This window comes from Brachionichthys hirsutus, chromosome 7, assembly GCF_040956055.1.
Source record: "Brachionichthys hirsutus isolate HB-005 chromosome 7, CSIRO-AGI_Bhir_v1, whole genome shotgun sequence".
Taxonomy (NCBI): Eukaryota; Metazoa; Chordata; class Actinopteri; order Lophiiformes; family Brachionichthyidae; genus Brachionichthys; species Brachionichthys hirsutus.
Window position 1 is genome coordinate 5,143,038 of NC_090903.1, and position 16,770 is coordinate 5,159,807.

The window sequence follows — 16,770 nt, forward strand, 5'->3', positions numbered from 1 at the left end:
TAAAATAGAATAGAATCGATAAGAGGCGGCAGGTGGTCAGAGCTGTTATTGCCTCACAGCGAGACGGTTCTGGGTTCGATTCCCATCCGGGTTCTCCCGTTTCCTCCCACCTCCAAAATACATGCAATTTCAGGGAACTAATGACTCCAACTTGTCCGTAGTGTGTGTGTATGCCTTAGTATTGATCTATATAAGTGTAGGTGACGCGTCCGGGGTGTACCCCGCCCTCTTGCCCGGTATAGGCAGCTGGGATTGGCTCCAGCAACACTCGCGACCGGCTGCAGATGAGAAAGAAAATGGATCGATGGATAGGATAAGGATTTTTAAGTAGCACCAGCCTACCACACGATGTCGCTATTATCATTCTAAAACTGTAAACACAGAAAACCAAAATGTAAAAAAAACAAAACATTTTTATTCGTTTGCTGCCCAGCATGTATAAAACTCATACAACCAGCTCGCACAGGCACTAGTAATACCCCCACAGCGATTCTTCCGTGCAACAAACTAATCCGAACATGCCACAGTGTAACACAGCTGACATGAGATGACGTCATGCACAGCTGGTAGGAATTTCACATTAAATTATGTATCCCTTGAGCTTGATTCCCAGTTTATGTGCACTCAGGAAACATACAAAAATAATAGTGTTTATATTTACAATTGTCAAAAGGCAGTTGCGGTTTTTCTAAAGGCAGTGGGAAATGTAAAAATGTAGATAAGCATAGCTGAGCAATGAAGGACACAGTAATTTCGTCTCAGGTCTTCAGTGGCGCTCTCAGTAACGCTGAAAACGCTCCAGATGTGTCAACTCTCAGAGCACAGGCATCTTCCTTCAGTACCCGCTGTCTCTCTCCACACAGCCCACACCCACTGCGTTGTCGGAACATTTGCAGGAGCGGCCGACAGGGGTCGCTAAACATAGGTGAGTACAGCCCCCGTTGTTCACAGCGCAGTAGTTTTGTCCTGGTGAAGACAGAAAAAAATAAAATCGTATTAGCTCTTTGCAGGCTCTTTCTATAAATCATATAAAGTCATAGCTGGGAGCTGCAGGAAGCAGTCTCTACAGTGTTTGTTCAAAAAACACATGTACTGTGTGTGCACGAGACACAGCAAAGTCCAGATGTTGGAGGCCCCTCTCCCCTTGGCTCCACATTCCCTGGCTTGCATAATGCTTGTAGCCTTATCTAAAAGGGAGGATTGGGCCGGGTGTTGCACAGTAATGTCAGTTATTTATTCTGAATAATGAATAGTATAGCTGCAGAATTCCTGCTGTCGCTTTAAGTCTATGAGTGAACCGGACATTTTTAACTTTCCCCTTATCTGCACTCAGATTTCTTTCATACACAGATGGCATGGAGATCATAAAACTGGGCTGCTTCTTCCTGAAGACTAAAGAATAACAAGCCGGACTCAAAGGATCCCCCCCCCCCAACCCTCAACCCCCAAAATGTGCAAGGGTCAATCTATTTCGAGCAATCAGGAAAAAAAACAGGTGGTGGTGTCTCCAGATGTGAACTCTCACAAATTACTTAAAAAAAAAAAAAAAAAAAAAGTGATAAATTCTGAAAAAAAATGAAGACATCAAAAGCAAATTTTAAGAGGGATTATAGGGAACATATGTGCAGTCACAACTGGTATGTTTACCTGAAGGGCACTGGGCATAGGCTGTGGCGATCCCATAAAGCTTGGTCCGTTTCTGAGGTTGGAACTCGTTTGACTCCTTGCCGGCGTCTCGGTCCACGGAAACGACCGCATCCCTGTTGTGAATCCAGTCAGAGTTAAGCAATCCAGGACCGTCCTGTGTTGAGAAATGTACGCATCCCTCCCTCCCTCTGTTTTGTATAAAGTCTGGTTTTTTGTTTGGCATAGTTTCTCTCCCCCCCCACCAGCACCTCTCAACCTTCTCCTGCGAGGCTGTAGCCCTGGCAGGTCACTCACAGACACCGAGGCAGAGAAATTACAAGCAGCTGCCACTTTTTAAAGTTGCTTCCTCAACCCGCACAGACACTCGCACGTATACACAAACAGGCGGCCCAACCCCCCCCCCCCTCCATCTCGCAGTGGGTAACGTGAAGAATTAAACGTGGGAAGAAAGCTCCACTGTCTTCAGAGTGGGAGTGTTTAAGTCTGGAAGAACATCAAGGGTCCGCGCCTGAAGCGTGGGGAGCTTTCTGACCTCTGATCCACCCTCTCCTTTCTCTACCTTGACTGATGTGGGTTCTTAAATCACACTGTGGATAAAGCCTGCCATTATGTCTTGCATGATATTCCTTCCATATACTAATACTACTAATTATTATTATTCATCTTATAAAGGGAAGTATTATTTTAGAAGTAGATAAAAATGAACTACAAGAAACTCCATCTTTGTGTTTGCTTGTGCTGCTGCAGCAGAAGTCAGAGAAGACAGTTCCAGTGTTTATAATCATGAACATATTATATATACAAATATAGAGCATTCATCTCAGATGCAGCTAATTGGCTACAGAGCCGACTTCACAATGAAACAAAAGGTCAAACCTCCTCCAGTCTGTGTAGTACATAGTCTTCCCAAAAGATGTGATTCCAAACGGGTACTGAATCCCCTCCACAACATTCTTACGGTTGCCGCCGGCAGGATGCACACATTCCACTTTGTGAGTGCCTACAGGCGAGAGTTACGATTATTGCGAGATGGACAAGGCAGACATGACCTCATAGATGAGTCAACTGTCTGAACTCTGCAGTACCTGCATCTGCCCAGCAAAGGAGAGAGCTCTGAGCGTCGTAAGTCAACCCATTTGGTAGGCCCAGGTTGTCTTTCACCAGCAGCCTTCTGTTGGTTCCATCCATGTACGAGGTCTCAATCTTCGGAGCGTCACGGTTCCAATCGGACCAGTAGAGATTACTGAGGTGAAGACAGGCATGGAGTCAGCGCTCATATAAATGTCATGTTCTATTATACATCCTCCGGCATAATGCTAGAGCAGGGGTGGGCAAACTAGCATTACAAAGTAAAAAAAAGGTAAAATGTGAGGTTTATAATGAAATGTTATTTAATTATATTATTTGGACAAGTTCAGCGGGCCGTATTATAAAGCCTAACGGGCCGTATATGGCCCCCGGGCCTTAGTTTGCTCATGTCTGTGCTAGAGTCAGCCGGCGGTTGGCTTAGATTATTTTATTTTAGTTTAGTTTAGCTGCAGAAATCAACTCACAGACTCCAGCCGCATGCGCCACTGAATTGTGTAATTACTATTTTAGATTCATAATATTCTATTATATGTTGTTCATTTGGTACTGTACATAGAGAAAGGTGTAAAAAATAATAATTTGTTGTTTTTAGGAGTTACTTCCTATACTTTCTTTAACGACTTGTTGGTGTTTTACTCTCCCTGGCTGACTCAAGCTAGCATATTAGCACATTAGCCGTCGAGCATATTAAACACTCAGACATGTGTGTGTGCTACTCTCACAAACAAGTAAACAATCACATTTCCAAAAACGATCATCTACCCCTTTTAACTGTATAAACTGGTGGACCATATTTTACTTGCATTAGAAATTGTTTCCTCAAATTTGGCTGTTTTAAAGCAACAGGCTAGTAAAGCGCAATGTTTCATGAGGAAAAACACACACCCATTGGGAGGGTCAGCAATAATGGCGCGGGGGTTGACAAGCTCAGAGTCTATAATGACTCGTCGCTGAGACCCATCCATAGATGCCACCTCGATGCGATCCGTCACAGAGTCTGTCCAGAATATAGTTCGTCCCAAGTGGTCGACGGCGATCCCCTCTGGGCTTCCCAAATCTGTTTACAGAGGGTTTGTAGTTCCTTCATTTTAAGACGGTCTTGTGATGCAGAACCAATGGAGTGAAGGATAAAGGGAGAAGGTAAAGCTACCTGATGTGATGACTGCGATGGGCTCCCCACCCAGGATGCTGGCTTTGCTGATTGAGGGAGACGTGATCTCACTCCAGTAGATCATTTTCTCCACACAGTCATAAGCTACTCCAATGATCACCTTCTCCTGCATGGGGGGGGGGGGGGGGTCAAAACAATCATCAACCTTTGAAGCACACTTTATTCCAACGAGTAGTCAGAGGCAACAACATGGAGCAGATGTGCTTTTGACATTAACGGTCCAGACATAAATCCACAAAAAGGGAGACACACACTGAGCACCAGAAGCTCAGCCAGACTTCAAACCAGCTGGTTTGGAAATCAGTGCAGCAAAACAAGGCAACTCGTAACTCGTAAGATGCCAGACTGTTGTTAGCAATCAGTGTGAATGCCACCATGTGCCTCCAGTGAAGTGCAGGCTTGGAGCAGATGGGGAAACTGAGGAGCTATAATGCGAGTGTTCCGGAGGGATTGGTTTACATGAAGGACAAATCCAAACACTGTTTCTCTGGGTGGCTTTTGGTGCCTAAATAATCCTGACTTGACATTGTAGTTGAAATGCAACTGAAAGATCGGCAAAGTCAAACATTTGTTTATTAAGAATCGCTAAGTATTGCAGTTTATGAAATAAAAAAAAAGCCTGTAATAATATTAGTTATATCCACCGAAAAAAACATCAGTTTTCAGGATCCACTCTGGTCAAGTCATCAAAGGGTGAAATGTTTAAGTTATGTTTTATGTACAAATATTGAACAATCTGACACGAACTCCAATCACAGAATAAGCCTAAATTCAACTCGTGACCATGAAAATGTTAAATGATTTATGACTTAAGTGTTGAGTGCAGAACATTCCAGGAAAACATATTGAATAGCATTTTTGTTTCCAGGGCTGGGTTGGGTGGGTGCAGCAGAAACAAAACCCACTCCCAAAACGAGCCTAACTGCAACATATAACTGGAAATAAAGAAAAGAAAATACCTATCCTGAAACAGCAAAATGCATCACCTCAGTACTGGATTGTTGTGTCTCGAAGGTTTTGTGAAAAATCATTACACTCAAGCAATATAATGTAAGGTAGAAGGTAATCACGGCCTACTTTCTAATTTCTCTACTACGATGTATGTGAATACTACACAGAAAGAAAAGACTTGTGTATTTCATGTACTGGTCTTCACATTTATAATCCTTTCCCAACATCTGTTAAACAGCATCATTTCAAAACTCTCTGCAAGTGGTTCAAACAAAAACAAAAATCGACAGCAAAGCAGCAAAGCGAGCAAAGGGGGTCACATCTGGTTGTAGAGCTTCTCCTCTCCAAGTGAGTGCATTTAAAGAGACTTACAGGAAGGTGGAGGACAGCCTTGGCCTCATCTTTCTTCATCTCGTAACCTTCCAGCGGGACGTGCTCTATCCTGCCACTCTGTGCAAACAGAAGGTGTGTCCCCGGAGGGAGGGGGTGGACATCTGGCCGAGGGGTGGGCCCCACAGGGGTTATCACGCCACCGTGGTCAATACCTACCAGAAATAAACGAACCCACCTCACATCACGTCTTCAAACCGTCTGGCCGTGCATTTCTGATCTGTTAGTGCAGACTGTTCACTCACACATTGGTCTGCTGCCAGGCCCAGTGCGAGTCCCGGGGATCTCCTGCCCATGTCTGTCCACACACCAGCACTGTCCCGCGCTGCCGTGGCACTGCGTGGCTTCATAAGCACCATTCTCATCACACGAAGGGACGTACTGTCCAACGGGAGGACGGGGGCCCCGTGGACCAAGCGCTGCGGCATCCAGAACGCTGTCCCTGTGGGTCTGACATTGTGTTTTTCTCCTCTCTGAAGACAGCAACGAAAGATAAGATTTAAAATATGCAGAGAGATCCCGGAGCACAGGTCACAAACTTACAACGGTTACATTCATAAGCTCATTTTTGTCTTCTCTTGTGTAATGCCTTCCACTCGGCAACGCAAATCGCCCACATCCCTTGTAAGACATGACAGATTCCTTTTGTTAACCAGTAGAAAATGAAAAACAGGCTCCAGCTGGCATCAATATGTGCTTGCTAGGTTTTTTTTTTATTGAGTCTGCAATTAAATCAAGGAAAACAACAAGCAAAATAGTCTAAACGGCAGTGATATGTTCTAAAAATAAACTCAGCACAGAGTGAATGTTAGTGGAGACTGAGACCCCAATGACTGATGACAATGTACTGTTTAATAGGCTATGGCATACCAAAAAACTTACCTTGGGAGCAGTAGAAGCCGTCGCCATAGTAACCTGACCTGCACTGGCAGGTAAACGATCCCTGCGTATTATAACACACAGCGTCCTGATGGCACCTGCCTGCCTGGCATTCATCTGTGTCTTGAAGCAGAGAAGAAGAGGGTGAGTAAGGACAGAGAAGAAACAGTCGGCAACCATAACCATGTCCGATTTGTGGCGTCCTTTTATGGTCACGGAGCTACACTGCGATCTGGGTCAGCCGGTGCTCAAAACTGTGCTCAGAGCGCAGAACACAAAAGCAAAGACATGGAAAGAATGGCAGATGTGAGGAAAAAAAAAAACAAGCACACAGATGGAGGATCGCCACGCATGAAATGTCCATCTGGTTTCCATGTTTCGCTGTTCAGCCGCCGCAGACATGCGTAAGCGGTCGCACCTCCTGTTCTCACAACAGTAGCTTTAAGGATTTGAATTTAAATTACTTTCTGATAACATTTTCATTGCCAGAAGCTACTAGAATCACATCATTTTCATGTTGGATTTCAAGTTGGCCATCTTCAGTTAAGGTACAAAGTGAAAACAGAAGGAGGGAATGAAAATATAGGCACAGATGGAAGTAATATTACAAAATGGAAGTGGCACACTGGAATAATTATAGTGAAATTCAACAATATAAAAACTTTTTTTTTTTTACTGTTCATTAGATTCATTCATTGAAACGTGCCTCAGACTTTTGCCGAGCACTGTTAATACTCTACATAGCATTTCACTCCAATGCTTTGCTCCCCTCTGACCCTCCCCAGGTGTGCCACTGGAATAATTCTACATTTTCAGGATGCAAATCCATTATTGTCTCATCTACCTGTCAAAAGAACAAGTTCATTTCATTTTTAAAGGCTCTGAAATAAATGGGCATTAGCAGAAGCCCATAAAGTAATAGATCACAGGATTAAAATCTCAGACAAAGGGATGTAAAGAACAAATGTTTCATCGACTTGTTCATTGATCAGCACGGATTTCAGTGTGTCTTTGCACTACCTTGGCAGATTCGACCATCTCCGATGAACCCAGGCAGACAGGAGCAGATGTAGGAGGAGCCTCCGGTGTAGCTGCACTGAGCGCGCTCGGGAATGTCGCAGGTATGAGTGCCTTCTTCACAGGCGTTCACGGGTTGATTAACCTCTGAAGATAAGCAGATAAATACCCTTCATTAAGTTTGGTGCCGAAAGATTATACTGAGATCCCGATTTATTTATCACAGCGGTTTTTGTCCATTTATTATAGTAATAAGTGTGTAGTTCCGCACTGTGTAAAATATGACTCTTCACTTTCTTAATGAGAGGAATGCCAATCAATATCACATCTACTCAATTACTCTAAGATCCATCCAGCAGTTGGTTATTTTATCACAGCACAAATATGTGAAATGGGGGAATAACTAGCCTCCTGTTTTTGTGTGGATTAAACTAGATTTATTCCACGTATCCTGAGTCAAATGTTACAGTTTGCCTTATGTACGATAATCTCCTGCTCCTGCCCCCCCCCCATCTGCCTGCTGCTGTCTGTCTCATCTCGTCCATCTGTCTGCTGACTTTTCTTTCTTGGACACGCTGCCTGCTGTGTTCCCGACGACTACAACCATGGAATTGATTAGTTGGTCTCTTAGTCCGGTTGATCAAACATACGGCAACCTAAGGGAGCTGACCTGCCCAGATGAGACCTTCGCTGTCTCATGGTCCTATCTGTGGAGGACATAGATATTTGGGTATTTGGCTTACTGGTGAGGGGGTATCTGAAAATTGGGCTGGGAGTTGCACTGGTGTACCGGATCGTCTCTGAAGTCTCTCCTTGGCTCCCAAAATGTGGATTGACTGAGAACCAACTGCCTAATTGGATCTAGCCAAATTCATATTTTTTCTGCAAATTTGTTAAATTGTTTTCTGCTACTATCCCCCCCCCCCCCCCCCCACCCCGCCCTTCCCCCATCAGAGAAAGCGTGAAGCAGCTGGCCTTATCTGTCTCTTTAAGCATAACATCTATCCCAAGAACAGGTCGCAGTGTTCTGTAGCTCTTATTGAACTGACGCACATACACACCCCTCCCTAAATGGCTCGTCTGGCTTCTCCAGCTCTGTTCTGTCATTCTGTCCTGAGACTGCTTCCCTTCCCCCACCCCCCATGGCTCCAGCTTCCCAGGACTGGCCTTGATCCTTATCATCTTGAAAAAATTCCCCGCACATTCTCAGTGCAGCATTATCATTCCAGTATATGTGTGTTTAATGTGTACTAAATGTGCTTGTAACCTTATCCTACCTTGTGTTAAGTATTCAATGAAATTATAGCATCACTCCACAAGTAGGTTGAAAATCATTACAATCATGTGTTTTAGGTTTGTCACCTCTTTTAATCCAGGTTTGAATCCATTTTATATGTTTTTGTCTGAATAATTACATTCTAACTATCAGAAAATATCCAACTGTACTAAGTAATACACAGACGCTACTTACCAGTGCAGGTCTGCCCGTCACTGGCGAACTGGTATCCATCTTCACATTCACAGCGGAAAGTCCCAGGCTGGTTGTTGCAGATGGCATGGGACCCACAGATTAGAGGATTCTCCCTGCACTCGTCGATATCTGATAAAGAGAATGACCATTTTCAAACAACTTCACTGTTAAGTCTGACATTTGTGAAATCAGTGTCTTTCAGCTCTAAGGAGATTAGAGAGCTTGATTGGATATTCTATTTGCAAATATCTTGAGATAGCATCTGTCTGAAATGCTTCCTTCCTGTTTCTTGTCTGTGTGCCTCTGAGCGTTTCCTGTCCTGAATGTAAGAGATTGTTGGGTATATGAAGACTGTACTGGGAAAGAGGACCATACTTGATATGTGAGTTTAGGAAACTCTGTTTACTCCCTCTTCTAATTTGCTAGATTACCCAGTTCCCCAGGAAGGAGAAGAGAGAGTCTGAGCTAATTAAATGATCAGTTGAAACAGACGTGGAAACGGTTTGATTCAATGAGAGCGCAAGAGACTTCACAGCGAGAATACATAGACTATTGCACCTTCTTTGGAGCTGCAAACGATGGTAATGTTTTTGTATTGTACCAAGCTTACCGTAACATGTTCGCCCATCACCGTTGAAGCCAGAAGTACACTCGCATGTGAACTGAGTTCCCTGCTCAGGTCGACACACCGCGTTTGTGTCGCAGCCATGTCTGCCAGTGAAACAGGGGTTCTCCTCCAACTGTCCTCCTGAGAGTTTACAGTGTATGTAAACAATATTACTGCTGGAATTTTTCACATTTAAAACAGACAAAAAAAAAGCTTCTAAAAACTGTCAAAAGTTAGGATGTATAGGGTGCAATCCTGGAAGGAATACAGCACAGGCAAACACAAGAAGTCAAAGCGTGGTGATGAGCTCACCGTTGACGTCCCCGATCTTGTTGCTCATGGCGAATCGCATAAGTTCATTATCAGCATCATACATGACGAAGACTTGGTCCACACTGAGCATCTGAGTTGGTTTCATGTCTCGCAGAGATTCGCCATGCCGGCAGCTCTGGAAGGTGATGGTCTGACGCCACTGGTACGTCCTGGTTTCAGTAGAGCCATCGGGAAGCTTCACCACGTAGTCCCGGGTGGAGGACGAGGTGATCACTGGAAGGTGTGACAGACACGATACGAAAGAAGTCGCTCGCAGTCTGTCAAGTCTTGAGTTACCGACTGCTCAGTTACGGTTACAGAGACAGAGAAACAGACTGCAACCCGTTGACATTCTCTGCTCAAGCTGCAGCTTACAGTTATTGCTGTACTGGTAGATCTCAGAGTATGGATCAATCTGGACGGTGGAGCCACCAGGCACCTCAGGGACCCGGCCTTCCAGGGTGGTGCTCATCACCAGGTGGTCGTGTTCGTCAATGCCTTTGAACTGCTGCCTGATGGTCAGCTTCTCATTCCCAGGCAGGAAGGTCAACTCGGCCTGTCGTGTAAACTCCCCCCCTAAAGAGAGGACAGAGAAGAAGAGGTTAAGTTTAAGACCCTGGCCCTGGATGAACGTTGGCTTCCTGCCTCCTGTCTCAGCTGAGGTAATGTGAGAGGAATCCAGCTGGACACAGTAAAACTGCAGCTGCATGGCTTTAAGCAGTATTAAAATCTAAATGCAGACATTTAACCTTCCTGAATCTTCATGCCCATGATTTTCTAACCATAGGGGGAAAACTTGCGTCACTTTATCAGATCATGTTATGGAATGTTTCCCTCACCAACAATACTGAATCCATTCTTGAAGCCAGGCTGCTCCAGAGCAAATGCCCACCCAACAACACCAATAAGGGCTGTCAGGGGCTGCATTGAGGGTCCAATGGTGTAAGCGATGTCACTGATGGCCACGTATGAACGGCCGTCGTTTACCACGACATACGAGTGGAGATCATTGCTGTCGAACTCCACGGGAGTAGGAGAGTTTCCCACGTAGACTTTTCCATGCATTTTACCATTCACCCTCTGTGGCGTTGCTGCAAAGACAAGACAAGTGTTCAAAGTTGGGCATGAGAAAACACAACCCAAGGCCATTTGAGTCGAAAGGAGATTTATTCAAAAGCGTTTAGGAGTAGAGAAGCTAATGGGAACAGCTGTGGAAACAATTCTGCATACATTTATTACAATGCTAAAACATTTCCCCCAACATCTCCACATCTGCTCTACAGAAAACATGTTAAATTGAGGATTTTACAAGTTCATATCGCTAGTTTCTGATAGCAAGCCAAGATTTTAGCTTATCATCCAGTGTTTCATTGTTTTGTTACTGTCACTGACAATAAAATGTTTCTTCTGCAATACCATTAGTGCTTTAAAGAACTGCTTTAAGTGTACTTATAAGGGGGTTTGTTTTTAGAATAAAGCTAGCATAAAAGGATAAACTGCTAAAACTATTATAACCAATGTTAATTAGCTAATCAAGCTATTACTTTTTTCTTTTTCTTTTTTTATAAGAAAGTTATGCTTCTGCACATAAAAAAAATAAATTGAAATAAACTCAAGTGGAAAAACACTGACCTTGCTGCATTACTCGGCTCAGAGAGAAACAACATTGCGAATGGAATGCTATGAACGGTATGCCTTGGTCTCAAAACTCATCATGTGTACCTGGGTCTCATAGAATGTAACAGGAAACTGTCTGGGATGGCCATGATAACCCCTTCATTGAATTGAATTTTCAACATCTTTCGTCTCCATTTCGCTGACGCAGTAAAAATAACGCTTGAATCCTTATTTAAAGGCGACGTGTGCCATTACCCTCTGCCACACACTGTATCCCATTGCCGTAGAAGCCAGGTCTGCAGTGACAGCAGTATCCACTCGAGTAGTCCCTGCAGTCGGCAAACTGGGAGCACTTATTTCTGTTGTTTGCACACGCCCCAAAGTTGTATGAGAACACTGAAACCATGTAAAAAGCACAGTATGAATATGACAAAAACAGTTATAAGTGAGATGTTACATGCTCAGTTTGACTCTTCTGCTGTGGGCTCACCGTCTACATTTATATCTGTGTCATCCACCACCACCACTTCTGGGTTTCCCGGCTGATGTGGCTGGTACTGGACTGGATTCAGCTGGATCTCCTCCCCCTCTGACTCATAAGGAGGATACTCCACTTGCTGTCCATCAGTATACACGGGCCCTCTTCCATCCACATGGTCCTCAGGCTCCTCCTGTGGCGTAGCCTCCGTGGGCACTTCGGTGACCTCACCCGGAGCCACGTTGGAAAAATACGGAGATGTTCCAATCTCATAGACCCATACACCCCGCTGGCCAGCGTTGGTTTCCCTATAAGGAGAGAAGACACGTTCGCAGGCACTGCTCTTGAAGTGTAATCCAAACAAGTTAGGCGGGCCTTCGGGGGACTTACTCTGCTAAAGCTCTGACGGATGCTTCGTCATCAGTCGTGCTGCGGTAGTATGGTCCCTGACTGGAGAACAGGAAGCCCCGGACCAACCCTTTACTAAAGCCAGCATGCATGACCACACTGCCGTCTCCTACAGGTGTGGAGGAAAACTGTATCCCATCCCGTGGGTATAGGACAATAGCATATGTGGCGGTCTCCATGGATGCAATCACCAGCTGGAAAGTGCTTCGCTGAGCAATGAAACATTGAAAACAATGTAAGTGATCAGCTGCAACCACACATCACTCGACAATCTGGCGATGCTCACCTTCTTGCCGATGCCATCTCCTCTGCTTTGAGGCTCATGGGTGGCGACATCCACCCAGGTGATTATCGCAGCATGCAAAGGGCTCACTTCCTTATCCTCTGGGAAAGCCCTGTTGATGTACTCGGTTGCCAGACGCAGAACATCTGGACTGGAGTCTTGACGGAAATAAACTTTACCCACGCCATCGCTTGTGTCCAGGTCTCCTTGCAGAGCTGCAATCATGCCAAATGTTGGGGGCATGTTGCCCAGATATTTTGACTCAGGCGTTGGCTCTTCGGTGGCAACAAACCCATTGGTGTTGATCTGGAATTAAAAGCTCGGGTTAACGTTATGGGGAGAGCAAAGAAACCAGGTGACTGCAGCACTGTGTTGCTCTCTTTGTAATAACTGGGATGACAACACATGAAAAAGTGTCTCTCAGCAGCAAACTGAGTCCATTCTGACCTACTTTGATCTTTACTCCGTACTCATTAGACTAACGATCCATATTGGCTGCCACGTCCTGCTAAAGTGCCAACAGACATGAAACGAATGAACAAATGCCATTTAACATATAGTTTACTCCCTCAAGATTTAATGTGAACACATGGAGGGCTTGTAAAAAAAAGAAAAAAAGAAGCTGGACTCATGTCAAAAACATTCACACACACACACACACACATAAACACTCTACACATGGGGCTTTGTCACTTCCTGACCAGAGGAAATCAAGAGCATTATTTCTGGCCCGGGCCGCACTGTTTCCTGTCTCTGCCCCTGACAGGCAGCCCCAGAGAGCATGAAGATTGCAAACTAATCTTCATTACAGAAGCTTCCTGCCAAAAATCGAGGACAGAGCTGGGAAAATGATCAGTGATTGTAACCTTGCAGATATAGAGCACAGCTAGATCTTAAAGGTCAGGGACGACCTCAACATTCTGGGCCTGTGTGGAGTGTGAATCAAACTCGGGAGAAGGTGATAAAAACCTAATAATTAAATAAAGGTGTTTCCCACAACCGCCTCAGGTTGAAAAAGAACAGACAGGTTTGGGTAGAAATCATAAATGAGCCTGAGTAGACAAAAATGTTTGTGGTGAGCGATGGCTCATCGTTATGACTGGGAATTCAACCATAACCCTAACCCTCTGAACATCTCAGATAGATCTGCACATTGGATGAGTTTGGACAAGTAATTGTCTCATAAGTCAACTTTATCATGTCAAGGACCAATTACATATCTGACAAATTACCCCCCCTTCCCCCATTTCACGGGAACTTTACTTTTTTTTAATCTAAACAATTGTTTATTTACTCATGTTGTATTACGCAAGTGTATACTGTATATTTAAAAAAAACTATTTCCAGTGGAGACAAAAAAAATCAATAACCCTTTGTGATTCTGACATTTCAATTTAAAATAATCTTCAAAAAGTTATTGATTGATAACATTAAGTAAAAATTAATAACGTTCCAGCAATAATCTAACAATGTAGTATGTATATTGTGCACATAATTTAACCCGAGATGCAATGCTTCTCTTTGTGGGGAAAAAAAAAAAATCAGTGGGAATAAAGGCCTGTTTGTGCGTCTGGCACAATGGCGCAGCCCTCAGCCAAGCGTTGCCTTGTTCCGAGTGAGTCCAGATCGCCATATGTCGACTACAAACAGCAAAAAGCGCACATTTAACAACTTGAACTGTAACAGGAGAACGTCCAAAGCCACCACTTTAGGTTGTTACTGAATATGTTTGCACGAATTGGTTCAGATAAGCCTCTCTTGTTGCGTCAGATATGTGGGCGACTCATCAGTTCAGGAATAATTGCAAAAGTAGGGCGCACATGTCCTCTTGTCTTTGTGTCAACAGTAAAATGATGACCTTACGGGAAGCCTATAATGACGCACGTTCCACGATACAGCGCGCCATGTGGTGCGTTAATCAATATCAAACTCGTTTCCCCAGAGCAACAGAGAAACTCAGACACCTCCATAGATAAGTGTTCTATCTCAAGGCATTTGTTTAACTTTAAGGGTTTCAACACCAACTTCTGACCCGTTTCCACGCAGAATTGCGGCGCGCAATTACGCAAGCTCAGTGGACTGTCCGCCCTGACCAAAAGTGTTTTCTATTGGCTACGACAGTGTACCAAGTTTTGCCTTTTTAACTTACAAAGATGCTGGCGAACGTGCCATCATAAAACAGCAGCGACTTGTCCAGCTCGAGTCGGTGCGTCTGGTCATTCCCCGCGTCCAGGAGCTGGTCTCTTGCGCTCGGACCGAAAGCGAAAATCTCTCCCAGCGTTATGCTCTGCGCCGATGCCACCAATCCGAGGAGAATGGCACAGGCGGTCCACATTTGCCGCCGCCGACCCATTGTTCGTGTTTCAGGGGCAGCTGATCAGTCTGCGGGTTTGTCCGGGTCCAGGTTAACGGAGAGTGACGCACAGACTCCAAAGACAGTTCAGTCAGAGTTTGGGAGACGCGGGGCGGAGTTGAGAGACCACAGACACAGGAGAGGGAGATGTGTGTGTGTGTGTGTGTGTGTGTGTGTGCGTGTGTGTGTGCGTGGGTGTGTGTGTGTGCGTGCGTGGGTGTGTGGTTGCCTATAGTTCTTGTGATGCTGTTCCTGAAACATATTACTGACAGAGCAGAGTGATTTGAAAACCAGGAGTTTGAAGGGTTGGCTGAGGAGGACAGAAGTGATGATGATGAATATATTTATTAGGTAGAATGTTAGAGTACAAGTACAGTCACACAGTAGCATGTATTACAGTACAAGTACTGTCAAACATCCTGTCTAAGAGGAGCGTTTCAAAAAAAGCCCTTCAGTCTTGTTTCCATTGAAAGTCCTGAGTACACAAATCATCGAAATTTAACAATACAAATAAAACTAATATTAAATTACTCAATTGATGCAAAATAGTAGTAAAAAAAAAAAAGAAAAATACACCACAGATGTCCAGGGTGAGCTTCCAGAGGAACTGAGGTCAGGGTATTGTCATCATGCCCCTTGATTGAAACCCAAATTACTGCTCAGGTATTGTCAAAAACAGTCACCTCTGTTTGGATGAAACATTGCTATAACACAGGGGGCGCTATGTGCCGAAGGGCCCATCAGAGCATGGGCCAGTTACCAGCAACACAGCCCCATGGCCGGTTTGATTGGAAGGTTACGTAAAGGACCACATCAGAGGGCACTGTACCGTCCGCTAACGATTTCAGGCGTAGCTTTGTGGCTATCAGATGCAGCTCCAGCTGGGATAATGAGGGGCATGCTGGGTAATATGGTTCAAATGGGAGCTGCCCCACAATCAGATGGTCAGTCATCCAGCCAGCTCTGTGGTCCACATGATTCCTCGTGATTTAGAAAGGACCTTTTATTTAGTTAAAACTGACCCAACAGGTATAGTTTGTCAAAAAGTTGTTAAGATACCGGTATATTATTTTCAAAAAAATAAAAATAAAATCATACTCCAGATCTTCTTCTTTTTCAGGAAGATCCAAGTTCTGTGTTTTCAAAACCATTCATTCTCTATCTGTCTATCTATCGGTCTATCGATCTATCTATCATCTATCTATCTATCTATCTATCTATCTATCTATCTATCTATCTATCTATCTATCTATCTATCTATCTATCTATCGAGACATATATAATGTGGATACTTCAAATGGATTTAAAGTTTTTAGAAACAGATCTTCACATGTGAGTTTGTTATTTATTCTTTTGATTTTCCCTATTAGTGAATCTATTTTTTTTTATTAAAATAATGTTGCTCCGTTTGGAGCCCTTGTGGCGTTGACTGATACCCCCTTGTGGTCATTTTCCAAACGCTTTGAGAGAATAATATACATTTTTAAATTTGTGTATCCAGGTATTACAGTTTTTCTCAGTCGCTTTGGCACTTCTTCTCAGATCAGAATGAACATTCTCATAACTATTAGCTCAACCTCCACAACATTTAGTCATTTGTGCACATCATAGAAGCACTTTCTCCTTCCTCTGAACAAATTTCAAACACTTTTGGACATGCATCAGTTGCTTTCATACATTATCGTTTGCTTATGACACGTCAGTCAAAATGAACAACCGGTATACTTATCGATGCTGAATAGTCGTTCCCAATAAAACTAATCGTCTTCATTTCATTGCTTGAGTCATTACATACAAAATTGTTGCACTAGTTATCAAAGTCTGTCAAGCAGATTTAATACCATTCTTTATCTTTTTTTTTGCTGGCAATGTCTTCTAAATTGAACAATTGTTCTTTGGTGGAGCACTCACGAGGAGGTGTGGGGAGGCTATGGTGTGCGTAATTAAAACCTAAATAACAGTGCTTATATTTACCTGTACATCTGTTGAATGACACTGGAAATATTCAATACATTTAAATAGACAGAGACACTCAGCCTTTGTTGTACTAAGAGGCAGATTTAATATCATTATTATTATTTGCTTAATAAAGACGAC

General features: G+C 43.9%; 1 protein-coding gene across 1 annotated transcript; it reads right to left on the minus strand.

Annotated features, from left to right (window-relative positions):
* Positions 1–395: 395 nt before the first annotated feature.
* On the minus strand, positions 396–14,673 carry nid1a (nidogen 1a). Its single transcript, XM_068741202.1, has 20 exons — positions 14,470–14,673; positions 12,324–12,626; positions 12,020–12,246; positions 11,642–11,937; positions 11,407–11,547; positions 10,374–10,625; positions 9,910–10,110; positions 9,535–9,768; positions 9,226–9,363; positions 8,616–8,744; positions 7,148–7,291; positions 6,131–6,250; positions 5,494–5,721; positions 5,231–5,403; positions 3,887–4,013; positions 3,622–3,793; positions 2,733–2,890; positions 2,524–2,647; positions 1,648–1,760; positions 396–966 (listed from the first exon to the last, which is right to left on the minus strand). The coding sequence occupies exons 1-20, from the start codon at positions 14,671–14,673 to the stop codon at positions 836–838; spliced, it is 3,615 nt and encodes a 1,204-aa protein (XP_068597303.1). The 3' UTR covers positions 396–835.
* Between the last annotated feature and the right edge of the window lie 2,097 nt (positions 14,674–16,770).

What these genes read in the sequence shown, in the direction of transcription:
- nid1a (XM_068741202.1), bottom strand. Translation starts at nt 14,673, where the DNA reads ATGGGTCGGCGGCGGCAAATGTGGACCGCCTGTGCCATTCTCCTCGGA. An exon ending in CAAGATCGGGGACGTCAACG is followed by an intron (nt 9,364 to 9,534) that starts GTGAGCTCATCA and finishes GTAAACTCTCAG; the next exon opens with GAGGACAGTTGGAGGAGAAC. An exon ending in CGGCTTCTACTGCTCCCAAG is followed by an intron (nt 5,722 to 6,130) that starts GTAAGTTTTTTG and finishes TGCTGTCTTCAG; the next exon opens with AGAGGAGAAAAACACAATGT.